Here is a 26,215-nt window from a genome sequence, read left to right as displayed (position 1 = left end):
TTGACAGGGTGGTGTCGGGTCACAATTCAGACCTGTACCCTATGCGCTCTTTTCCAACCTAATTAATTCCGCTATTACGTGATTTACAACCGCACAGCCAGAACAGCGCATCTCCCCGGAGGCCGCCGGGCCAGGTGGGAGTTCTGGGGGTCCCGGAGGGGCTGTGTGGGGACACCCAGGGAGCCCCCTCTGTGGCGGTGAGGGGTCGCTGCTGAGGGTCCCTTTGTCCGGCTCTGGGAACGCGGGGCGGGCACAAGCAGAGGGAGCGCGCCCCGGGGCGATGGGCGTGGCCTCGGTGGAGGGGGCGTGGCCTTCATGGCGCGCCCGGCGGCCGTTGGTGGGTTTTGAATTGATCCCGCGGGCGGCGCCCCGCGATTGGCCGGCGCGCGGTCAAGTGGGACGCGGTGGGGGGCGCCGCCATATTGGAGCGGCGCGGAGCCCGCGGAGCCCCGGCAGCCGCAGCCAGAGGGGGTGGCGGTGGCCGCGGTTCCAGCCATTTCTCCGCTCCGCCGCTGTCGTCTCCCTGCCGCGCTTCCCGCATGGCCGACCCCAGCCCAGCCGGCACGCCGCGCACCCGCCACCCCGCCGCCGCGATGCCGCAGAGCCCGACGCGCATGTCCCGCCTGCGGGAGAAAGAGGAGTTGCGGCAGCTAAACGACCGTCTGGCCGTGTACATCGACAAGGTGCGTAGCCTGGAGACGGAGAACAGCGTGCTACAGCTGCAGGCGACCCAGCGGGAGGAGGTGCGCGGCCGCGAGGTCACTGGGCTCAAGGCAATCTACGAGGCGGAGCTGGCGGACGCGCGGCGGGCTCTGGACGACACGGCGCGGGAGCGCGCCAAGCTGCAGATCGAGCTGGGCAAGATCCGCGCCGACCACCAGAAGCTTCAGGGCAGGTGGGCAGCGGGGAAGGGCTGGGAGAGGCCCCGGCGATGTGGGGATGGAAATGGGATGGGGATGGCTGCTCCCGGGTGTACCGGCGGTGCGCGCCCGCCCGCGGAACCGGCGGGTCCCGATCTGGCTCCCGCGGTGAATTCTCGCCTGGGAATGAATGAAGGAATGAATGAGGCAGAGGCAGCGCTGCCGCTCCGCCCCGGCGGGAAGCACCGTCCCGGAGCGCCGCCCCCGCCGGCAGCAGGTCCGCCGGTCCCCGGAGCATCCCCGGTGGTGCGAACGTGGGTCCGGAGTGCACTATGAGGGCGCGAGTGGGTATAAAGTGAAGCAGGGGGAATCTAGGTTGGATATTAGGACGAAATTCGTTGCTGTGTGGGCGATGTGGCGCTGGAGCGGGTTACCCGGGGAGGTTGGTGCTTGGAAAATCGGATGGAGCGCTTTGGTTGCCAGCCGCAATAAGGGAGAGCTTAGAGCACCTTCCAGCACCTAAAGGAGGCTGGAGAGGGGCTTCTGACACTGGTATAGAGTGGCTTTAAGCTGAAGGAGGGCAGGTTTAGATTGGATACTGGGGAGACGTTCTTCCCTGTGAGGGCGGTGAGGCCCTCCGGGCTGCCCAGAGAAGCTGTGGCTGTCCTATCCCTGGGGCTGACTTAAAACAAAAGAGAACTGTAATTCCTGTGCGTCTTGCTGACTGTTCAGATGTCACAAAAGGCAGATTCGTGTACACACATCCTCCAGATTGCCTACCGGCTTTACGCCTTTGTGGCACAGTGCCAAGATCTCTGCTCTTGCAGTGAACTGATTTGTGACACCAGATTTTTGCTCCTTACACATCTGACTCGATTCAGTTGTTCTTTTCCTTCCTTGTTTGTGTTCACCTTAAATTCCATTTCTTTGATTTTTCTGCTGTAGTTTTAGGCCCACTTGGCTTGTAGCTTTAGTCTTGGAATCACAAGGTTTATGAGTATTGCAAAAAAAAAAAACCCCACCCTGGAGTTGCTAATCTTCTTCTCCCATTGTGTAACCTGCTAATGTTGTTAAATGTGCTCTCAGCCCTGATTTTTCATAATGAAAAAGATATTTCGTGTGTGAACCAGCATATTGATGTTTTTATGTGTCTGCAGACAGCCCCAGTATGTTTTGGACTTTAGACTTGTTATTTAAAAAAAAAATAAAAAATCGTGAGTTTTTAATAGGGAGTCTGGTCTTAGGTTACCTCTCAGTGCCCCATGAAGGCCTTAAATCAAAGTGATTGTTGACAGTGACAGGGAAAGCCAGGTGTAGCTGCAGAAAGGCACTAAAGTGACATGACTCAAAGGTCAAGCCAGGAATTTCCATCTGTTTGTGACTTTTTTGAGGAAGACACACTTCTGTCAGCTTCTCAAAAGAGTGCATGTGGAGGACTGGGCTCTAGTGCACTCTGTAGTAGATTTCCTTTCTGTGGCTGGAACCAGGCCATTAATAATGTAAACACAGAGGTCCTTTGTATTCTGTTTTACTTTGTCCTGTGATGGAATATTTGGAGGGGAAAAAAAATGACTTCGTAGGGGAAAGGGGTTGCTCTTGTGCTGCAGCTACAGCCTCTTTTTAAAGAGTGAAGTCTTAGTGCTTGATAGCTTGTCAGTACTTGTCCCAAAAAGTTCATCTTTGTGCTCCACAGAACACAGAGTATAGATCTGGACAACTCCTGAATAGTCCAGTAAAACAAACAATTAATGCTGTTTAAGGCTGCTGGATTCCACTTGTATGTGGCTGTTTGTTGGTGTTTGTGCAATTTTTTATGACATCTTTGAGTATTTTTAAGATGGATATCTCAGCTTATCTGTGATTCTATTTACAAAGTCTTAAAAAAGGCGCAAAAGGGGTTTTTTACCTGAGCTGGAGCACACTCCCTGATGACTTCTTAAAGCTGTGAAGTTGTATTATAACCTGATGAAAAATACTCTTAAAACACAGATGTGCATGAGAGTGCTGTCAGGTTTAAGAGTTTGCAAGGTAAGATGAGAATTTGTGTTCTCAACAGAATTTTCCTTGCCCTCTCAGAAAGCATAATTGCGGTGAGATGTATGCAGTGGCTTTAGTTTAATTATGAGTATGTAGTAGTTTGGATCTAACAGAAACACTTGAAAAAAAAAGTTTTCAGGCATGCTTGGTTCACGTGAATCAGATATCCTGGTACCCCTGTCATAAGACTCAGATTAGCGATGGCTTTGGTTCCCTTGAGAACCAGTGAAGATAAATGGTAGAAGAAATAGCTCTCAAGAAATAGCTCTTTGGTCTGTGGAGGGAGTACAGATGATTCCCCATTGAGTTGTCTGAAGCTGGTCAATATGATTCATGGTCTATCTGGTCTCCCTGTGCTGTTTGAGTATTTTTGCAGGTGTTGTTATTGTTGCCCCAGGCACACGTGCAACTCTGCTTTCTCTAGTTAGGATGACATTCTTCTTAATTGCTTGATTGATTATTTTATCCCAGTCATCATTCAGCCCCTTGGCCTCAGTAGTACATCAGACCCAAGCTTCTAGTCGCTTTCAAAGCACTGCAGGACTTTTCTTATTCTTTCTTTGCAAAAATTAAATTTAAGGCCCAGTCACCTATTTGCTGACTTTGATTTCACTCTGATTTGCTGACTTCAGTGTCATATTTATGGTGTGATGGACCATACTGTTGATACTTTTAATCCCTCAAGAAAAACTGCATTTGTTTCTATAGCTGATCCTGCTGTATATAACAGGCTTGTTGCATACACTTCTTCTAGAGTGCCTGCCATGCAGTTGGTACTGCTGTAGCAAAATAAATACGAAGGCTTCCCTTGGTATGTCAGATCTTAGAGAACTAGGGGGAAAAAGTGAGGAGAAAAAAAAAAATCTTTATTTTTGTTGTGAGGAGGGGATGGGGAATTTATATACGTAGTTGTAAAAGTGAAAAGAAGCTTATCATGGGTAGAATGAAGATAAGGGAAAATAAATCTCTGTATCTCAAAACTTTGGGGAGTGGGGGTCAAAAACTAAGCAATCCCAGTATGGGGTATAACTGGAATATTTTATTGAACGTGAGAACACAATTTAAGGGCCTTTGGGGTTGGACACGTTAATGAGGAGGACGAGCTATATTAATTAGGGAATTACACAAGTGTTACTGCAGTTTAGCCAATAGGTTAATTTTTCTCTCAACCAGGATTAAAGGGATTAAGGGGTTTTAGACATAGCCTGATAGAATCATCTTTAAGTCCTTTTTGATTTTGCTGCAGGAGCCAGAGTAATCCTTATAGTTGTACTTCAGCAGGTCTTATGAGGAAGGTCCAAATCACGAGATTCTTGTCAGCTCTTGTTGCCCAAGGTTTATGGTTCAAATTGATCTGATTCTTTTTTGCTGACAACTGGGTCTGGGCCCCTACAGTGGGGGAAAAAAGATGTAATTTGAATTTAGATGTATGGAACTGTTGGATAGCTCTTGGGAGGAAGAGAAGAGGGAGATCTCGTCTCTTCTCTAATATGTGAAAGAATTGGGAGAAGTTACCGGTTTCACAGTATTTCCAGTTCATTTTCTCTTTGTTGATTATGCATGACTGTACTGTATGCTTTGCCATTGGTGATAGCTGTTGTAAAGACATCCCTCTACTTCGTTCCTTTAAATAAATAAATATTTAATTGTGACTGCCACTGTTCTGCAGTCAAGGGCTGTGGAAGACACCAGCTGTAGTTCAACAGCCTAAGCTCATAGTGGTGATTGAAACTGGTCTTGGGAACTTCATGATCTTTGCTCTTGCTTCCACAGCCATCCACTTTGAGTTGTGTAACTGCATATTGCACTGAGTTGAGAAACATGGCTGGAAAACTGTGATCCTGCTCACTGCCTTGGCTGGTACTTCACACTGCTGCAAATTTCATATTTCCTTGAGAAAAGGGCAAAATATACAATGCATGCAGAGCAGTGAAATACATGATCCTCAGGCAAGTCATAATGTCATCATTTAAACAGCAGATACAGGAGTAAAGCTCCCAATTGTTCCATCACTCCAGCATCCAACAGGCTGGATAAAGCTTCCGCTTTTGAGTGGAAGTGTGTCATGCTTTAATCGTGTACAGCAACTGCAAACCAGGGAGAACTGTAGGACCAGAATGGTGGAGGATAAATTCTGATGTGTAATTTGAGCAATTAACTTGACAATGGCTTACATTGTGAAGTTTGACACAGCTGTGTTACCTATTCATGTTGAACAAGGGCAGTTCACAAAGTCGGGCTGCCTGATAGCTGTTGTGTTATTTGGTCTGCTTATGGGGTAAATTTCAGGGTAGTTTTCCACAAGTGGAAATTATTTCCAAGATAAGAATATTATTTCCAAGAATGTTCATTATGGGGACTTAACAAAATCAAAATCCCTGGCTGGATGTGTCTCTATTCTGATTTGTCATGTGAGGAAATCGCATTGTTTAGGAAGCATAAGCTGGTGTTATGAGTTCTTTTAGGAAACCCCTTGTTTACATTTGTCTTGGACAGGCAGAGATTTCACTGTGGCAGTTTTCCAATGATGAAGTGCATCTGCTCTGGAGATAGTGTGATAAAGAAACTTTGAAGGAAATTACGTGTTTCACTGAAGACATTGGTTAAGGAAATAATCTTCCTTTATTATCTTCGGGTGTCTGGTAGAGTACAAACGTTTAAAGCAAATGTAATTGTGGCAAGGAACTAGTACTGTTAATTTTAAATATTAAAGAGATTGTCTGTCTGTCTTGCTGTGTATCTTGCATTGGGGTTAGGCAGTAAAATAAACACCAGTAGTAGCTTCCTATCAGCCTGTGGCTTGAATTACTGTGCAAGTGTGGCACTTTGCAGCTGCTATGCTGAGCAACTACACAGAACCGTGTTGTCTTAGTGCAGGCAAAGGTGCACCTGTTCCAGGGTTTTCCATGGTGCATGTGTGGTACGCTGTAATGAGCTAGAGGAACTGTTTTAAGGAAGGCGACTTAAAATTTCTTTTGAAGTGTATTTTCATTATTATAGGTGATCTTGGAAAGTGAGGCAAAGATTGGAGCCTGGGGAACTATGGAGCCTTAATCTGAAATCTGTTTTGATATGTACCAAAGAGCACCCAAGGAGTAAGGAGTGGGGGAGTAGAGTTATTAACTTGTTGCACTATAATTTGAGCCACCTAAATGTAAGAATATAACTGAAGTTATATTCTTAATTAAGCGTGTGTTCCATTCATTGTAGGACATAAATATTTGGTCTCAAATATGTGGACCTGTAACAATAACCTGGTAATGGGCAGTGACTTGATACGTATGTGCTGCATGTATGTAGGTTCTGCTTAGATACCTGTTTAGAGTAGTGGGATTCACATAGATCACTGTTTGTCCAATTACTCTTATTTTCATGTTGATCTCCATACAAAAACTTGAATGATCTTAGACATAAGTTTTTTATGTTATTTTATGTTATGTTATTTTAAATCACTTCCTTGCAAAACACAGCCTTACTGTTTTGTCTGCCACAGGGGAAAAATACAGAAAACTGACTGGTAGCCAAGTAAAACATAAAGCATTAATGACTGTAGTTTTTCTACCGTTATTATTTCTCTACAACTGGAGTGGAAAACCAGCCCAGTGTGCAATACATGTAATTTTGTATGGTTGTAAGTATAGGCTTGTAATTATTTAGAATTACAACACTTAGTATCTGTGTCTTGGCTGAAAACCAGTGTTTTTCAAGGAGGATTTGATTAATGTTGATAATGCTTTTAACTTCGTGATCTGATTCTGTAAGTACTGGCAGAAATGAGTGGGTGAGTGTGGAAGATGGGAAAAATCTGCTTTAACATGGTGACATCCTGCACTTGGTCAGTGTCAAAGGAGCGTTTAAATTGTCTCTCCTGAAATCTGGCTACTGACTGCTTACTTTGCATTAGTGGTGTGGTTTGTCTGGCTCCAGAAGGTCAGTTCAACTTATTAAACTGGTAGAAAATGATCCTTTTCTACATGGCCTGAGATCACAGGAAATTCTAGGTTGCTGTAAACAATTCCATGGATAAGAAGATCCACACACTTTGAAGTCAAAAGAAAGAAAACCAAGCTGCTGCTTTGAAGAAGATGCGCAAGTCAACAATTATTTCTTTGATTTTATTTTCCTTTCATGACTCAAACTACTTGAAGGAGTTCAGTTCAAGCTAATTTCTGAGCACTATAATGGGAAGGTGTTTGAGGTTTTTTTATTTGTTGTATTCAAATGCAGCTTTGGCTTTCTGTGGAGGCAGAACCTAGCTATTGTCAAGAGGCTGAAGTTCTTCCTGGTGAAAATTAGTAAGTGTAGGGGTGAAGTATATGCTGTATACATTAGTTGTTTGTTTTTATAAATCACACAGGCTTTTCTGATCTTCTTTCCCTTCTTTCCTGTATTCCCTTTAAGGCTGGGATGACACTGCTGAGATGCTGAGATTTCATCTGGCTTTCAGTGTTTGAAGTGTTGAGCTCCAGTTTGTTTTTTTTTTTTTTTGAGAGTGTGTTCAGATGAGCTGCCTTACAATTAGACCACTCATGACACTAACAAGGCAGTAGTGCTTAATTTTAATTCTCCACCCACCCCCTTCTGTGGCTTCAGTTGCATTAAATTGCAGTATGGCTTCACAGCTAATCTTGTAAACAAGCAAGGAAGGGCTGATCTAACTGGTAATTCTTTCTCTAGTGGTACAGATGCTGTTTAATTATGGGTTTTAATTATGTTTTTGTTGCTAGTCCATATTATACTTCATTTTTCTCTGCTGACCCATTGGCAAGAATGTTCTTCTCAGCTGCCTACCAGCTTGTAAAAGCATCAAAAAGGTATTGAATCAGTGCTAGAGGCTGAAGTGAGTTTAATGGGGCAAATGGGAAAAGTACCCCATTGCAACTGGTCCAGAAGCCCCTTGCATCCTAGGTATTAATTACCTCAGGAGATCCAAAGGGGTATCGATGGGCTTTTGTTGTAGCCACAGTGGCTACAAAGAATTTTAAACAATTATCGACCCTGCCTGGCCTCTCAGAAGATCCTTCCATTGTGGGATTGTTACAAGTCAAAGATCAACAAGTGCCAACGGCCACTAAAACAGTACATAGACATTATCAAACAAACCAAGACGCTGTGATCCCCATCCATAAGATGATCCGAGAGCTGGAGAGCCAAGGGGTGGTCAGTAAGACCCACTCACCTTTCAATAGCCCCATCTGGCCTGTAGGTGAGTTTGATGGAGGATGGAGATTGACTGTGGACTATTGTGGCTTGAATGAAGTCACCCCATGTTGAGTGCCGTGTGCCAGACATGTTGGAGCTCCAGTACAAACTGGAGTCCAAGGCAGAGAAACGGTAAGCCACCATTGATATTGCAAACGCATTCTTCTCCATCCCTTTAGCAGCAGAGTGCAGGCCACAGTTCGCTTTCACCTGGAGGGGCGTGCAGTGCACCTGGAACTGACTACCCCGGGGTGGAAACACAGTCCCACCATCTGCCACAGACTGATCCAGGCTACACTGGAGAAGGGTGAGGCTCCAGAACACCTGCAGTACATTGATGACATCATCATTTGGGGGGGCACAGCAGAGGAAGTTTTTGAAAAAGGAAAGGATTATCTTTGGCTTGGTTTCAGCACGAAGTCTTGTGAGAGAGGCTCTCTTTTCCATGTTTTGAATCAGGCTTTTCCCAGCAGTGATCAAACAGCAAAGGCCTACTCTGAGCCCTCATATTTCCTAATAGGTGATGGAGATTATTTTCTTTTTACAGATATACCATAGCAAGACACTTTTATATCCCTCTTTTTCCTACTTTGCTGCACACCTTCCTTGCATGCTGAGGTTCCAGCAGGCCTGGGTGGGAGAGGACACAGGACAAATGCCTCACTGAATAATGCAGAGAGCTGTGGAAGTAGGAACCCATGTGTCCAAAACCTAAATCCTGTGCTCTTGTCTGAGCTGTCTACGTAGCTGTGGGTCTGAGAAGCAAAATGTCAGAGAAGGGACTGGATAAGAGTCGAGCTGCAGGAATGAAAAATTTGAGAAGGGGGTGTTTGTGCATGGTGGGGGCTCTCACAGCCTCCTTGTCCCTTGGGTGCTCCCACAGGAGAGCAGGTGCTAATCCCTCAGGATCGGGATTAGCCAGTGTTAGCACTGGCTGTTAGTCTGTTACATAAAGGCTGCCATGTGGTGGCTGTGGTGCTCAAATGTCCAGACATGGATCCCATCCCTTCATCCTTACGCAGTGCAAGCCTCTGTGCAGACACCTGTCCTGAGCACGATGTCAAGTGCAGGTCATCTTCAAAAAGCATCTTTTAAACCTTAGAGTCTCTCCTCTTAAAAATTGTGTTGATTTTACGTTAGTTTTGTTTTGTTGAGAAATTTCTATTTTTTCCTATAAGCTGTCCAGTGATTAAAAGAAGTAGTGGGTGTATTCTGAATCTCGTTCTTAAGAATCTTTATCCAATTTTCAAGTCTTCTCAGAATTATGTTGTTAATTCTGATTTTTTTTGTTTGGTCGGTTGTGTTTTGTTTTTGGTTTTTTGTTCACTTCTGGAAAGAAAAGTGTGAGAAAAGTGTGATGAAGTGCTTGCTGTGGTATTATTGAGCCTGAGACTGTCCATTCCTGTAAAATGTTCATAGTTTGATGATAAGCATCCTATCCTTCTCTATGCTACTGCCCTTGCTAGAGGAACATGGGTATTCCAGAAAGAAAAAGAACAAACTCTGAAGTTGGAGAATTTGTGTTACACATTTGAACATGGCTGCTTATGCTCTCAAAGATCAAGAAACACTTTGATTTCTGAATATGGGTTTCTTTTCCCTTATTTTTGATAGTAGCCAGTTGTAGCCAATTTGTGGAAAATTAATTTAGTCTAAAGAGCATGGGGTTGTATTTATGTGGTATTACTTTTTCTTGTTTGATTTCTTTGAACAATTTGTTTGGGTGAATAAACATCACAAAATTGTTTGATCACTTGTGTAGACACAAAAACTAATTCGAAGGTAATTTGAAAAGCTTGTGTGCTTGTTTTCATAAAGAAAGACAGACACCTTTACCTTTGATAAACACACAGTTTTCCCTTTTGTGTCTGTTTCGTGGATTTGAGGCTCTTGACTTTCCTCTATAGGTTTCTACAGCCCAAGCAAAATATTAAGCTGCTGTTACATCAGGTGAGAAAAGCAGAACTAAGGAGTTGATTTAAATTTGAGTAAATTAAGCTAAGACAAAATGTTTTTGCCGGAAGTATCTCAAGTTTGAGATGTAGATTGGTTTATTAGTCAGCAGTCAACTTCGGAGGCATTTCTAGACTTTCTTACCACTTTCTCTGGTTTATTCCAGCTATGCAAAAAAGGAGTCTGACCTAAGTGGAGTCCAGGCTAAACTCCGAGAATGTGAAGGTGCCCTCAATTCTAAAGAAGCTGCTCTGGCCACAGCCCTTGGTGATAAGAAAAGTCTGGAGGGAGAAATTCAAGAGTTGAAAACTCAAGTTGGACAGGTGAGAAGACGAGATCTTTAACCATCACCATTAGCACTGGAAGCAGTGTTGAGTAGGCTTCTGAGTTCAGTACTGTTCAGTTTATTCATAACATGAATGGTGGAATAGAGTGCTCTTAAAATTGCAGGCTCTGAAGTGGCAAGAGATGGTACTTACGGGGAGGAAAGCAGGTCAAGATTCAAAATAAGGTTGACATGTTTTAGAAGTGAACATTTAGCGTTTAGAAGTGAACATTTAGAAGTGTTTTAGAGAGACAGACTGACTTCAGAAAGATGGATAACAAATAGCTGACAAGTATCAGTTTGTGATTCTCTCTGCCCTCCTTTTGATTCTACCTGTGGTCCTCCATCTTCTGGGTGTCTTACAGAGCAATGAGGAAAAAAAAGTCTTGTCCTAGAGAGGAGTTGAGGATATCAGGAAATTAGTATTTGCCATGTATTAAAAATTAAGTTTTGTAGGTAAAATGGATAAATAGCATTTTAATGCCAGTTACCAATGTGAAATATCTAGAACTCACTTCTGTAAGCAACTGCAAAAGTGCGTGTGTGTGTGGGGGGGAAGGCATTAGTAGGGTAAATACTGGGATTTGATTGTCAAGTTCAGCCATAACGTTTAGTTTTCTGTAGTTCTGTGTAGCTGAGGTCATTGTGTTATGTGAGTTCTGTTACGTAATTGTTGTGTTGATTCTTTTATTTCTTAAAGCTTGAGGCTTCTTTAGCTGCTGTCAAGGACCAGCTTATACGTGAAACCTTACAGAAGGTGGATCTTGAAAACCGTTGTCAGAGTCTCACTGAGGATTTGGAATTCCGTAAAAATATGTATGAGGAGGTAAATGCTTTAGTCTTACAAACTAACATTTTTAAAGGGAAGAAGACAACTGGGAGGTCATTCCAGGATTCTAAAATAATTTAGGTTGGGAGGGACCTCAGGAAGTTTTCTGAACTCCTACTCAGAGCTCACTGTTCTAGCTGGAAGATTTCTAACTTCCTTTTTCTACAAAAAATATGTTAACTCTGGGCTTTTGTGATAAAATAACTTCATATATCATGGTGTTTCATGTTAAGTTCTGACCATGGTATGCAATGTACATGTCTTTTCATAGTAATGAGAAAGTAGGTTAGTAATTTTTCTCATAATCCCTCTACGAGAAATAAAGGGAAGAGGGACACTCAGACAGGTACTGTGGACTTGTAATGGTTTTAATTTCAAACCTTTCTAATAGGATGCTTTAAAATAATGGAAACAAAAGGTGATGAACAGTTGTCTTTTACAACTTACTCTTGCCACCCTTTCACTAAAATCCTTGAGGCTTTCCAGGAGGAACCTTAGGGAAGTAACAATGTACCTAAACTTTATTGTCTTTTGTTCCTTGTGCACGTTTCCTTGCTGGTAGTATTTTTGTCTCTGCTCATGTTATTGGAATCCCATTTTTTTGAGGGAGGGGATTGCAGGCAAGCGTACAAACAAATGAAGAAAATGCTGTTTAGTGAAAGTGACTGTTCCAGTTCACAACTGCACATCTTGTGCAAGCACAAAAGATACCTCAAGAAAGAGCGATGTATTTCTAAACTCATCATATTGAGGTGTATTTGTTTGAATATGCAGACAGCTCTCAGAAGGAAATGTGACTTTACATGCTGATGGTATCCTAGCTCTTATTTCAGTGACTGGCTATTGCAAAATAAGATGCTTATTTATCTGTGCAGATCAGACTGGGGAAATGGCCCTGTGTTTCTACTAAAAGTTTCAATGTCAGACTAATCCTGTGCTGATCCACAAGGGCAGCTAAAACCTGTATAACTCTCCACTCACCAGATAGTCTTCTAAAAATTTTGTCTTGTGTTTACTGAATGTTACTCTGTTTTTCTGGTTTTCATAGGAAATCAATGAGACAAAAAAGAAGCATGAAACTCGCTTGGTTGAGGTTGATTCTGGGCGTCAGATTGAATATGAGCATAAACTGGCCCAAGCCCTTCATGAAATAAGAGAGCACCATGATGCACAAGTGAGGCTGTACAAAGCAGAGCTTGAGCAGACTTACCATTCCAAAGTGAGAACTTATTTTCATACAGTTGTTTGATGCACTTTGGTTTTGTTCTACTTAGTACCATAATTACTTGCATTTCAGAGTATTTTATTATGGAGCTTGGCTTAAAATTACTGTACTTTTGAATGTGAATTTGCATTTTCACATCTCATTTTGGGAGCAGGTTTAGTCCTCATGAAGAGTAATAATAATATAAGAGTAGGACGCATATTGTGAAGGTGAACTGTGGAGGGGAAAAGGGATTAATGCTGGTATTACTGTGAATTCAAGGAAAGGTCATGTGTTGTTATGTATCATACTGAACTTTGATGATCAATCAGGTGTCCTGTATTTTGTGTAAAGGTTATTTCATAATAGGACTTGCTGAGAAGACAGCAAGAGTAGGGTCCTCTGACCCAGTACAAAACATTTGGAGGTTTTACCATACCCAGTGACTTCTGTTTTTCACTCTTCTAGAGGGAAAGTGAACTCAGGCTGAAATCAGTTATACTTCATCATTTCCTTCCTCTGCTTTATTCCGCAGTTATGTCAGGAGGCATCTTGATGTCTCAACTGAACCTGGTTTCTGTGACTATACGTATTGCAGTTAGTATTTTTAAAAGCAAGGTGGGATGTGACAGCAGGAAAGTTGATACAAACTGAATTTAGTAACATGGTTTTCAGTCTTTTCAGCCTGCTTATCTTCAGGGCTTCTATCTGACTTGGAAAAGATGATATTTTAAAATAAGATCTAGCCAAAAGTACAACCTCTCATAATGAAGGCTTTTTTGATCCCTCTCCTCAGGTATATTGTTTCTGTATTTTTGGACTCCTATTAAAAAAAATTATATTCCAGTGCATCATCAACAAGTTCAATAATAAGTCTGTGATGCAGCTCAAGTGTGTGTTGTGTTGTTCAGCAGGAATGAGGTAGTTATTTTTAAAAAGTAAAAGTATTTAAGATTGAAGTTGTGATTGAGCGAAGCAGGTAGTAGCTTTTGGCACTGGTGCTGTAATCTATAGACACATTACCATTTGCTTATGTTGGCTGAAAATTAACAGGTTTGCTTGTTTTAAGACAATTGGTAATTTCAGTTTGACTTCTTATTAAACACACTCAAAAACAGTGCTACAGTAATTAAATAAACATTTGCCAGCAGGAAAACTGAACTTAGCTTCAGCAATGTCTATGAAGGAGACTTTCAAGGTTTTAATCCTAGCATAAATATTCAGAGTACTGTGATTTTCAGGTAGGGCCATACTATATTTAACCCCTGAGGAAAGAGATGTCTCACTGTGTTAGAGCGGTACAGAGGAACTTCGTGGCTTTAGTGTTGAATATGTGGGTTTGGGTGATTCATCTTCCTTTTAGCAAAAGCTGCTTTGAAACTGATGTCTTAACCTGTTCTACTGCAGCTGGAGAGTGCCAGACTGTCTTCGGAGATGAACAGCTCTGCAGCCAACACAATCAGAGAACAACTGAATGAAAGTCAGTTGCGAATTGAGGGTCTGTCTTCCCACATCACCAGCCTTCAGAAGGAGGTAAAAAGATGTTTGTGACTCTACAGTCCTGCTAATTACCATTGTTGGTCTTTTTTATTAAAGGACTTTCTTCACTTTACTTCAGTATCATGACTTGAATTTGTCTTCTGTTCTGTACTTTTTCAAATTCCTTAATGTCTCCTTCTGACAAACTTGATTTTTCTCCTGTGCAGTATTCTGCTGCAGAGTATTTGAAATATGGTGGTGTTAAATGGCTTTTGTGAAAATTTTTGTGGATAGATGGGGCAATTTTAGACAAGAGAGCTCTGTGTTAAAAGTTCTTGACATTCGAAGCAATTTAATTCTGTAGTAATTGGACAGCCTAGTGTAGGATTCCACAAAGCAACATTCAAACCCAGAACTGGAATATACAGTTTCTATTCACTGTCTCTTTTATTCTAGATCTTGTTTGAATCTAGACCTCTAAAAAAACCGCAAAAAACCAACCAACCAACCAAAAAAAAAAACCCCCATGAAGCCATTTTACCCGGATTAGGATGAAATACGACACTGAGTAAATACATCAAATAAGTTGAACATTTGTAGAGCAGGGTCTTGAGCAGAAACTAATTATATTTAGATCACACCCAAAGATGTATGATACAATGTCATATATTCAGTATTAATTTGATTGGAGTACTAGAGTAAGTATACTATGAGAAGTATTAGGAGTTTGTTCTGAAGTGAGCTTTTGTAACTTACTAATCATTTGAAAATGCAACAAAATTTCTTTTTTGGAAGAATATGAATTGTCTTTGATCCTTTCTGTGATACATTTTGAATCTTATTCCTGCTGTTTAGTGGACTCTACTAGGACATGAAAAGTCTGTATATTTTGACTGAAAAATATAAATGCAGGAGACATTATTTTATAATGTTCCAAATAAGTTTGCAGATACTTATGTATGAGTCTTCCCAGTTTTCCTGTTCTATAGTCAAGTTACTCTCTGGAAAAGAGCAGCTTAATGTAATGAATGTGCATGAGGTTACAGAGGAATCGGGTTGAAAGTTTTGGCCACTTAAATCTTATTTCTGCATTTAGATTAACATCATCTTTTGATGGTTCAGTCAGATTTGTTTTTTTTTTTTAGTTAATTACCTGTGTTCTGTTACTTTGGGAGCAACAGCTACATTCAGAGAACTTCTGAATTTGCAGAGGTAACTTCGAGGCTATCAAAATCAACCTCTGTCAGTTTGACTGTGATTTTCCACCAAAAGAAACATTTTCCTGTGGGGTTTGGGTTTTTTGGTTTTTTGGTTTTTGTTTTTGTTTTGTTTTTCTTTTTTTTTTGTAGATTAGTGATGTCAACCAGTACAGTTTTGTTTTTTATTTTACTGGCACTAACTTCAGTTTGGTTTTCTTGGAAGGAAACTCTTACCACTGGTGCTGGTCTGGTTTGATTTGCCAACGCTGAGCGCTGAGGTAGTTTCCACTGTGATCTTCCATGTGACATTTATTAAATTTCTTATCTGACTCTTAACAACCAGTTACACTGGTCCTTTGTCTCAGACATGTAGAGTTCTCACTATCTCTGGACTGTGATGACTTCCTAAATAGAGTTCATGCATAGCAATTGCCAACAACTTGGTGATTGTGGGGCATTGGTTCCTGTGTCTGTCCTTTAAATTAAAAAAATCTAAAGACACTATCAAACAGAAGAAAGCATGCTTATGGAAGGTAAACCTTAAATCTGTCATCACTTGGCCTTTCTTTGATAAGCATTCCATTTGGTATGTACAATAAAAGGTTCTGCTGGCTTGAAGGGATTTTTGATGTGACAAATTAGCTTTCCTGTCATAAAAAAAAAGGAATGCTTATTGCTGAACTTTGACAATGGGCAGACAGGCTTTCACTGACAACAACCCCTCTTCTTTTAGTGGCACCTCCCTCCCAGAATTGGAATTGGCAGCAGTAAACTGAGGTGGGGAGCAGACGTCTGAAAGCTAAAGAGCAATTACTGCAGTCTGAAGTAAACTGAGCTGAACTTTGATCATGGATCCAATTAGGCTGGAAAAGATCTTTCGGATTGAGTCCAAGCTGTGACTGAACACCACCATATCAACCAGACCATGTCCTTAAACACCTCCAGGGACAGTGACTCCACCCTGGGCATCCCATTCCAATGTCTAATCACCTTTTCTTTCTGTAAAGAAGTTCCTCCTAATGCCCAACCTAAATCTCCCCTGGTGCAGCTTAGAGACTGATCCTGTGTCCTGCCCAGCACCTCTTAAATGGTTTAACTCTTAAGCTCAGTTTTTCTTTCATGAGTAAATTCAGGTGTAGTAGTATATTTCCAGATTTCAGAAAAATAGAGCAGACAGTCACCTCTCAAAGTATGTTCTAAGTTTCATTGGAACTTGAATGTTGAGATGTTATGTTTGTAGTAGGTGGAGTGGAGGGTGAATTTGAATTCAGAAGCAGGGGAGGATGTGCAACTTTGCATTCTGAAATTCATGTTGCCTGAATAGCAGAGCACATGAGGGTTTCAGTGAGGTTTCCTTTGCACCACTGTGTTTTCAATGCTTTTCTAGTCTAGAGCGTGGCAAGACAGAGCACAAGAACTTGAGAACAGCTTGGCAAAGGAACAGGAAAATGCCCGCAAACTGCTGATTGAGAAAGAGAAGGAAATTGCTGAGATCAGAAATGTCATGCAGGAACAACTGAGTGACTACCAACAACTTCTGGATGTTAAACTGGCACTTGACATGGAAATCAATGCATACCGGAAATTGCTGGAGGGTGAAGAGGAGAGGTACTAAAGAATGTAGCAACAAATGGTGGTATCCCTGTGTTCCCCTTACTTGTCTCTTTCTCTGTTAAAAGGCAGTTCCTACTGGTGCTTGACCACAGTTTCCAGAGCACTGGTTTTGCCTCCTCCTCTCTGACAGACTTAGTTCTAAGTCCCCATGAGTCCTTGGGTATCAGACCTACAGCTCCCAGGGCAACAAACACCATTTTTTTAGTTAAGGTTCAGCATGGGTGTTGTAATTAACTATCATTTGTACATCTTGTTTAGTGCCATGGTTAATATTCTTTTTCAAAATTACTAGAAGGTTAATTAATTATTAGCCAAATTTCCTTAAGTATAGAATAATTTTAATGAAATAATGGCCAGTATGATTGTCCAGCTTATCACTTAGCTGCATTTTTCCACATCTGGCCTCAGAGTTCATCAGAACTGAGAATTTTCACCTGATGTCACAGCTGTCATTTAAAATAGTTTGGTACTTCACTGTATTCTGAGCTGGGCGAGGCTGACACCTCTAAAGTGTGGGGATGAAACAGCAGAAGCTTTTGTGCCATCTGGATTTTTGCCTAAACTTCCTACAGTGGCTTAACTCTCCCTAGGGTTTTTTTCTTTTCAGTCTTTAACAAATGCATAGAGATGCCTTTGTGATCTTACTGTAATAGTCTGTCAGTAGTCCATGCTGCAGGAACCTTAATCAGTTGTTTGACAGCATTTTATTCAAGTCTTCAGAAAGCACTTCAGGCTTCATTTCTTCATCTAAGATGCTTTGTTTACTATATTGCTGTATAATTCTATGGGAAGAAGAGGAGATGGAGGACAGTTTATAAAAAATGGTGGAAAAAGTAATACCAAAGTGTGATTGTAGAATCGTGGAATTGCTAAGGAAGGAAAGACGTCTAGGATTGAGTTGAGCTGCTAACCCAGTACTGCTGTGGTCAGTGTGTCACACAGGTGTTTTCAACACTTCCAGGGACGGTGGTTCCACCACGTCCCTAGGCAATGCCTGTCCACTCTTTCAGCGAAGAAATTTTTCCTAATATCCAATCTAAATCTCTCCTGGTACAACTTTAGCCATTTCCTCTCACCCTTTCCCTTATTACCTGGGAGAAGTGGCCAACACCCACCTCACCTCAACCTCCTGTCAGGGAGTTAGCTGTAGAGAGCAAGAAGGTCCCCCCCACTCCAAGCCCTCTTTTCTCCAGGTTCATATGGTGTGTGCATCTCTTTTCACTTTCTTCAATACAGGTTGAAACTCACCCCAAGCCCATCCTCCCGGGTGACGGTTTCCCGGGCTTCGTCAAGCCGCAGTGTCCGAACAGCTGGAGGGAAGAGGAAGAGGATTGATGTGGAGGAGTCTGAAGCAAGCAGTAGTGTTATCATTTCCCACTCAGCTTCTGCCACTGGGAATGTGTCCATTGAGGAGATAGACGTTGATGGAAAATTCATCCGTTTGAAGAACACCTCTGACCAGGTTGGAAAATCCACATTTACAAGGAGTGGAGGTAGAAGGGCATCCTCAGCAGCCTTTCAGCTGTTGGGCTTCATCTTGATTTAGTGTCACTAAGGAGCTAGTGTGTCTCAAAATAAGCTTTCACACAGTATTCTGGACTGATGATGACTTCTTCCCAATGATTTTAAATGCTTGTGTTTTATTGCTAAGTTGCCCACCCACCAAAGAACTCTTCAGAGTTCTGCATTGCAGGTGACCTACCTGTAAATATTTACAGATAGCACTGTTACTGACAGGAAATACTGCAAGCAGACATCAGGCTGCTTTAGAAGCCTGTCAGGCACTTCCTCTACCTTAAAAAACCCCAAAAGAAATGCATACAAATACAAAAGAAATTAATTGCCAATATCCTTTGTATCTGCATATAGCTTTTCTGAATTGTAGTTTTCTTTCTTCCTTGACTGTATCCACAGTTTTTGGGAGCCCTCAGTTCCCATGCCAAAGCCACCTCAGTTATAGTGGCTACTGAGATTATTTGATTTTGTTAATAGGTTGGAGTTTGTATTGGGGAATTACACATATCTACTCAAATGAAAGAATCCTTTGATAAATAAGGATCACAACTTTTCCTTATGTTTCCCTCAAACCAATCCTGTTATATTAAGTATATTTCCTGCTTTCCCCTTTTCCCCTCTGACATTACTTGTAATTTCTGCCCCCCCTGCCATCATCTCCTGCCTGGGATGTTGGCTGAGAGTGATGACTTCATTGGTGAATGCAAAAAAACCTTGACAACTGTCTGGTCTATACAATTTTGTGTTTATGTGACTCAGTTCAGGCAAGTCAAAAACTACTTCCAGTGAATCAGAACCTGCATTTTTTTTTCCTTTTCTGAGTTTTTTGAGCTTGTATTCCCCTCCTGCCACATACACCCACTTGTTTACCACACAGATTTGTCCCCCACACCTTTTATTTAACTACACATTTTCTGTTTTGTTCCAAGTGGTTCATAATTTTAGCACTTTGCTAGGGGTCACAGCCTTAGAGGTAAAACACCCTACATGCATAAATGAATGCTGATGGAATATTTGGGTTTTTTTCTCTCTTTTCTTAGGATCAACCTATGGGAGGCTGGGAGATGATCCAAAAAATTGGAGACACTTCTGCTAGTTACAGATGTACCTCAAGATATGTACTAAAGGCAGGCCAAACTGTTACAGTAAGTTCTCAAGCTTCAGCTTCTCAGTTTAAATGGACTTCAGGCCAACTTGTGTTTCAGTAAGACACAAAGGTTTTTGTTTTGTCCTTTCTGTGTACATGTTCAGAAAATAATCACCTGTATTTGTATTGTGCATTGGTTATGTCAATTGCTGGGACAATTGATACTGAGCCATATTTTTCAGAAACTTGCTTTCTACATGGAACAATAATTTTCACCATATACAGGCACATTTACATATTCAAAAGTCTCTGCATTAAAAAATGTGTTTTATTTTAAGAAACTTTGGAAGTATGTAAGCAGATGCCTGTACTTCCTTAACTGAAGGGATTCACAAGTGTCACTTAAATGAAAATACCTTAACTCAGTAAATAACTTGGAAATGTACAAGACTAGCAAATAACGTTCACGTGTGACTTCTGTTAACAGATCTGGGCTGCAAATGCTGGAGTCACTGCAAGCCCTCCCACTGACCTCATCTGGAAGAACCAGAATTCCTGGGGTACTGGTGAAGATGTGAAAATTATACTGAAGAATTCTCAGGGAGAGGTAAGGTCACCTCAGATGTGTTTAAACTTGTCTTTCTGTGGTGCCATCACCTACGAATAATACAATTACAAGGTGGAACCATTGTTAGGACTTTACAAAGGAGTGCACTGGAGTGTTTAGTTAAGTTTTCTCCTTTTGCTTTCCAACCAAGCACACTTTACCTCTGACTGTCTTAAACTGCAGTTTAGAAATGCAGTTTATTAAGTGTGTGGGTTTTTTCTCTGTATTGAGTTCAAGCAGTAGAATTACTTGTTCAGATACTGCCCTTATGCCAGGAGTTGGGCAGTGCCTTAGAATACACTTGAAAAGAAAAGGTTTTAGTGAACTCTTCAGTGATTTGGCTTTTTAAATTAGTTTTCCTTAAAACTGTTTATGAGGAATATTACAGTGGAATTCACTTCAAGTGATGAGGAATTAATTCTAGTAAGGTGGGATTTAAAGCTTTGGCTAGAACAGTTACTATGAAATACTGAAATTGAAAGAATATTTAAATACACATATGAAAGAAAGCAGATTTTGTAAGAACTTGATGAGTGTTTTGTTAGAAAAAGACTTTTTAATCATTAAGAGGTTTAAAATTAAACTGTTAGGAATGCTGTTTATGCACAGCTGTATCTAAAAAGTCTGTAGACAAAATGAGTACAAGTAATTTTCTCAACAGCTGACACTTTCCTTTCTCAAAGTCTGAGTAGATGAGCACCAGATTGTGGGGGTGTCAAATCTTAAAATTCTGTTGCAGGAGGTTGCTCAAAGAAGCACTGTCTTCAAAACAACAGGACGTGAAGGGGAAGATGAAGAATTAGAAGGATTTGAACCTCTGGAGGAAGAAGAAGAACTTTCCCACCAGCAGGTATCTTGTCTTAGGTTAACAAGGTTATTTAGGTTGAAAAAATGGAGATATGAGTCATGAAGTCTAAAAAAATCATAAAAAATATCATATGTGGGTGGGTTTTTTTATTTTGGGGTTTTTTTTCAGCAGTAATTAATGAAAGCATGGAGCTGTGTTATTGAAAGCAGTGCAAAAATTTTAGTTAATATATTCCTTTGGAGAGAAGAATTTTCTTAAAACAAGGTTGGAAAGTTTAAAGATGGGGATTTTTTTTCTTCCTTAAACTCTCTTACTCTCCAGTACTGCTGCATTCCAAGACTCCCCTCAAGTGGGAGTCCACCACCCCTCCTCTCTAGAAGGTGTCTCAAAAGGGATTTTGGGGGTTTTTGGTTCAGTTCTTACCCCAAAACTCTGTCCTTAGAGCTTAGTTCTCTCTCTCTCCATTAGAGATCTCTGCCTCTCTGCTTAGCTGCATGCTTTCTTCTTATCTCTTGGCTTTCAGCCATAGCCTCCGTTCACTGCTGTCTCTGCTGCCGTTCCTGCTGCTGCTCACAGTGGAGAAACTCCTCCAGCTCTCAGCTACAGAACTTGGCCCAGTTTAACACTATTCCAAGTTCTTGTAGCCCCCCTGCCGGGGGCTGTAGGGGCCTAGCCCCCAACGGAGCTACTGCCCCTTCTCCTCGTGGCTTCAGAACATGGCCACTCTCCTCTTCAACTACCTCATCATCCTTCTTTTCCGGTCTGGTGTGATATGTTTTAATTTTGCAGGAGCGCTGTTTGGGTCCCCACCAAGAGAGACACCACCCCCTTGGGGGTTACCATTTTTAACTCCAGGGTGAAAAAACACTTTTTTTCCCCCACCACAACAGCTTTGCATACTGACTCTTGTTTATCCCGTGCCACGCTAATAATTTAATATATTAAAAACATACAGTATATTATTTTGAGTAGCAAAATATTTTACTGCTAGATGTATTTTTTTTGTAATCAAAGATGATTCTCTCTGTTCACCACAGGCAGAGCAAAGGGCATCCAGCAGAAACTGTCTGGTTATGTAACTGCCAGTCATCCAGGTTCCTCTAGTCAAAGTAATCCTTGCCTACAGAACAGAGCCTTCTCAGAAGCACAACGTTATTTTCTGTCTGTGAATTTTGAAGCTGCAAGTTTGATGGCCTTAAATTCCTTTGCCACTGAAAAAAGGAAGGTTTGTAGAAGTATCTTGACTTTCTCGCAGGATGTGAATTGTTGACTCCAAACAAATGTACTGTTTGGAAATTAATGTTCCTGTCTCCCAGATTTATATGCCAGTCTCTTTTTATTGAAACCTTGCTGGAATAGAAATATTCCAGTGTGTTTTGGGGATCGATTTTAATAGATTACACCACTCTAGACTAGTTATTATTGACCTCTTTGTATTTAGGTGCTGTTGGGGATTGGTTTAGAGTGCTTATTCTGCAGGAGGATTCATGTTACATCATGTAGTTGTGTTGTTAAGATAGCGTTACCAGCTTAAATTTTCCTGTGTGTTTATTTAACAAATAGAAGGCTCTTTTAATATGGATTGCCTTACTTGTTTACAGTTTTTAGGAATGAGACCAAGTCCCTAGGGATCTAGTCTACATTTGTATGGGAAACAATTGTAATTTTGTCAATGTTGAAAGTTTTTTCTGTCCTTTTTGCATTATTTGATGTCAAAAAACTTTTAATAAAGTATCTCTGTTTAAGTTGCTGTGAAGTTTTTGGAATTTGTTTCTTTCTAGAACTGAGCTAAAAGTTGAATGACTCTTGAATACTTGAAACTGATAAGGCTTTGAAGCGGAAGAAACATCCATGTAAATTGAACAGTGGCTTTTGAGTTACAAAGATTTCTTCTGAATAATGAGTAGCATTACTTCATATTTGGAAAGTTAATTCTTTAGAGCTTGAATATAGCTCTGCATAACTTTCCACGCTTTGTCTTTCCTCACAGACTAGTTCTTATTGGACTGGTTTTTACTACATCATACAATCTGAACAGGTTAAACAAGCACAACAGTAACATAAAGAAAAATTTGGAAGTACTGTAAATAGTTATCTTTGATATAGTCTGATGTATTTTTTAATGCATGGCCAGAACCTCTGAAGTTGATTGAACTTTTTTTCTAGAATTACTCTCATAGCAAACTTTATGGCTTTTTAACATCTTTCATCTTGGATAAGTTCCCTTTTCTGGTGAACAACATGGTGGCATTTCAGCCATGTGCCAGCAGAAGGTGAAGGGGGGTGATGGGCAAGGGTTATGCAGATAGATGAGCATTGGGTATCTAATTCTTAGGTCATGGTAGGGATCCTCCTGTATAGTCAAATATTCTTGGTTATAGCTTTTATAGAACCTGGTTTTTGTCACCTGGATGATGAACAGTGCTGTTACTGATCTGAACGTGTAGATAGGAGCTGCTACTTGAAACTATAATTTTTTTCTACAAGGAGGTCGTCTTACATGAATCTTGTAAATGCTGTGGTAAATCAGCACTCTTGTGATGGAAGACTGAAAGAAATATGGATTTTAGAAGACTTTTTTTTTTTTTTGCTGTTACAAGAATTTCTGTAAACAAGCACAAAGGGTGTTGGGAAACACAACTGTCTCTTCTGTGGAGTGTGTGTGTTCACTCTGACCTTTAGAGTGAAACATCCTACCACAAGGTGGACATGTTGTTTTGCTTTTATTTTTAGGCAATACCACCACAAAACTTCCTACACTTCCCTGCAAGTTCCATAACTTCTGAAAGCACTTATCTGAACTGCTTCTGATCTCTTACTTTCTCCCCATTCTCCCACACTGAAGTCCAGAGGTACATTTTGATGAGTGCAAGGTGGGGTGGACTGAAAAAAATCATCCTCAAGCTTGTGTAGGGGTGTGTATCTTGTGCCACTGTATGCGGCAAATGCCAGTTTTTAATGGCAATTATTTTTTGTTTCCTCCTCTGTCATGCAATGTCTAAGAAACCACTTGTTTCTGTTAGTTTGGGACTGCAAAGTGCACCACCTCAGCTGCTGTGGTTACTGCCATAATTACACCAACACAGGTAAAGGTACCTGACCCCTGGACTATGACCTCCTTGGCTTATGTGCAATGTTATGTGAAATGTGTTCATGTTTTCTGGGAAAACATGAAAATTTACTCAGGAAATGAGCCAGAGAAGAAGAAAACAATATCCTAATTAGCTCTGTAGTCACATTCAACTTGTGATTAAAATTTTGGGAGGTCTTTCTATTATTACTGCTACAGTAATATGTAAATATTATTTTTAGGTACATTCAGCCCTTTCTAGAGTTGGCAAAGATACAGATTATCCTTGGTACTGATCTGTTACGCAGTTGACATAAGGTACAAATTCCATCATCCTGCACATGAAAACTCCTCAGTAATTTAATGCTTGAAAACTAAAAAAAAAAAAACCCACTTTGCCAGAAATGTATCTGCTCAAATACAGTCCTTCCTGTGGAAAACGGATTAAGAATTTGCTGAGGAAACAAGTGATTTGTGCAGCACTAGTATTGTACAACGAACACTTTTCCAGCAAGGTAAAGCATTCCTGGATGCTTATTTTATCTCTATAAAGTTTGATTTTTTGGTCTGTTTCACAGCAAAAGCAGCAAACCTGTAAACTGCATTGAGTTTATAGTGGTCCTTATAAAAACCCCAGTGTAATCAAAATTAGTTCACAGTGTTGTTGACTGTAGCTTTGTGCTAAAAACTCTTTGACTTTTTTCCTCTGCTGCATATACGTACATCATAATTGCCCAAGCAGACAGCACAATACAGACAGAAAAATTAATATGTACATAATGTAAATACTTTTGTGTTCAATAGATGCTAGTTATTAATTTATAAATTAAGCAATTTTAAAGGTTGGTCTTAGTTTAGTTTCTCCATGAAAATTTGTCTTATCATTGTAATTTATAGTAATTATAGTAATTTGAGAGTTCCTGGATTGAAAAGGATGCTTATTATTTGTGAAACAGTGCCTTTTATATGCATGCTGGACTGTAAGCAGTATAAGTACTTCAAGTAGGAAAAAAAAATACTGCTGCTTGTGCAGAAAGGCCACATGGTAACTGACTATGAACTATTTTTCTTCAGGCAAAGAAAGCAAGTAGTTCATGGAGAATAGAAGCTTTGAAAGGCCTTGTCCAAAACAGGGACTGGTGATTTTTTTATAAAGGCTGTGTGTGATGGGTGTGAATGCTTATTTAGCCTTTCTGGTTATATGATCATTTACCTCAAGGAAATGCTAGGATACTCATTTTTAATACTCGACTAGACTCATCACAGGGTTGTGGCAAAGCTTAGTTATTTTATCTCAGGTTTGCTTAGCGTGTGTTTCTTGCTCAGAGTCCTTTGCTCCTCTCCTACTTTCTTTTTAGTGGGTTTGCCTAAAAACAGGACTTTTTCTCTGTGTGATTAATCCCAAAGAAAGGTTCCATTTGGGAATTAATAAAGGAAGGTACATTTCAGCTTAATTTGATTGATTGATAGGATTTTCCTACAGTTAACAATTAACTCTTGGATGTGAATTTTCATAGAAAAGTTGTTTTGTACTTTTGTGAACAAAAAAAATTAAGGGCAAGCAAGTCTGACTTTCTCCATAATGTAAGTCATGGAATGAAACTGTAACACTGGTTTTCTCTGCAACTGCAGCATCTTGTTTTTGAAGGTGTGGTGTGTTTTGTTGTTGCTCTTAAGGGCACGTTGTAGATAGAATGTCAATACTGATTCTGTATTTTGGCAAGTTTTATTGGGAAAGTATTTGGTATGCTTACAATAGAGTTGGAAGAAAACCACAATCAGTTCTGTAATCTTTTGACAGCAAAGAGAGGGAGAGAAATGTTTTGTAGCATTGCCACAAACAGATGTAAGAGATTAATCAGTAAAAGATTTAAGAACTGAAAACAATTTAAGAACCTGAAGATGTACCTCTTTGATTTTTTGAAAAGGCTGTCTTATGGGGAAATGCATGTGAAGCTAAATTTGAGATGTGGAATAACAATGGATTAGTGTGGTGTCATCTTCAGTACAGCTCTGTTCAGTATCTTTATTGATCTGGTCAAGGGGGTCAAGAGTTCCCTCAGTAAATTCACCAACACCAACTTGGGTGGGAGTGTTGGTCTGTTGGAGGGCAGGAAGACTCTGCAGAGGGATCTGGATGGGCTGGATTGATGGGATGAGGCCAGCTGTGTGAGGTACAACAAGGGGAAGTGTCAGGTCACAACAACCCCCTGCAATGCCAGGCAAGGTTGGGACTGGATATTAGGAAAACTCATTCACTGAAAAGGTGGTCAGGCATTGAAACAGGCTGCCCAGGGAAGTGGTGGAATAATCATACCTGGAAATGTTCAAAGAACCTGTGGATGTGGCACATGGGGACATGGTTTGTGGTGAACGTGGCAGTGCTGGGTCAGTGGTTGGACTTGATGATCTGAGAGGGTTTTTTC

The 26,215-nt window shown here is 40.9% G+C and overlaps 1 protein-coding gene across 1 annotated transcript; it reads left to right on the top strand.

Annotated features, from left to right (window-relative positions):
• The first annotated feature begins 406 nt into the window (after positions 1-406).
• On the top strand, positions 407-22,486 carry LMNB1 (lamin B1). Its single transcript, XM_051773542.1, has 11 exons — positions 407-895; positions 10,219-10,375; positions 11,078-11,203; positions 12,255-12,425; positions 13,818-13,943; positions 16,476-16,696; positions 17,939-18,164; positions 19,258-19,362; positions 19,792-19,911; positions 20,651-20,761; positions 21,757-22,486. Exons 1-11 carry the CDS (start codon positions 540-542, stop codon positions 21,796-21,798), a joined length of 1,761 nt encoding a protein of 586 aa, XP_051629502.1. The 5' UTR covers positions 407-539; the 3' UTR covers positions 21,799-22,486.
• Positions 22,487-26,215: the final 3,729 nt, after the last annotated feature.

This window comes from Manacus candei, unplaced genomic scaffold (genome assembly GCF_025592945.1).
Source record: "Manacus candei isolate 608988 ecotype Guabito, Panama unplaced genomic scaffold, ASM2559294v1 h1tg000171l, whole genome shotgun sequence".
NCBI lineage: Eukaryota > Metazoa > Chordata > Aves > Passeriformes > Pipridae > Manacus > Manacus candei.
Note: the sequence above shows the minus strand (reverse complement) of the source record. Positions and strands in the feature narration are given on the sequence as shown.

Excerpts from the sequence above, each read along its gene's own strand:
- LMNB1 (XM_051773542.1), top strand. The coding sequence starts at position 540 with ATGGCCGACCCCAGCCCAGCCGGCACGCCGCGCACCCGCCACCCCGCC. Across the intron at positions 19,912-20,650 it reads TGAAGAATTCTCAGGGAGAG|GAGGTTGCTCAAAGAAGCAC; the intron begins GTAAGGTCACCT and ends ATTCTGTTGCAG. Across the intron at positions 20,762-21,756 it reads AAGAACTTTCCCACCAGCAG|GCAGAGCAAAGGGCATCCAG; the intron begins GTATCTTGTCTT and ends TGTTCACCACAG.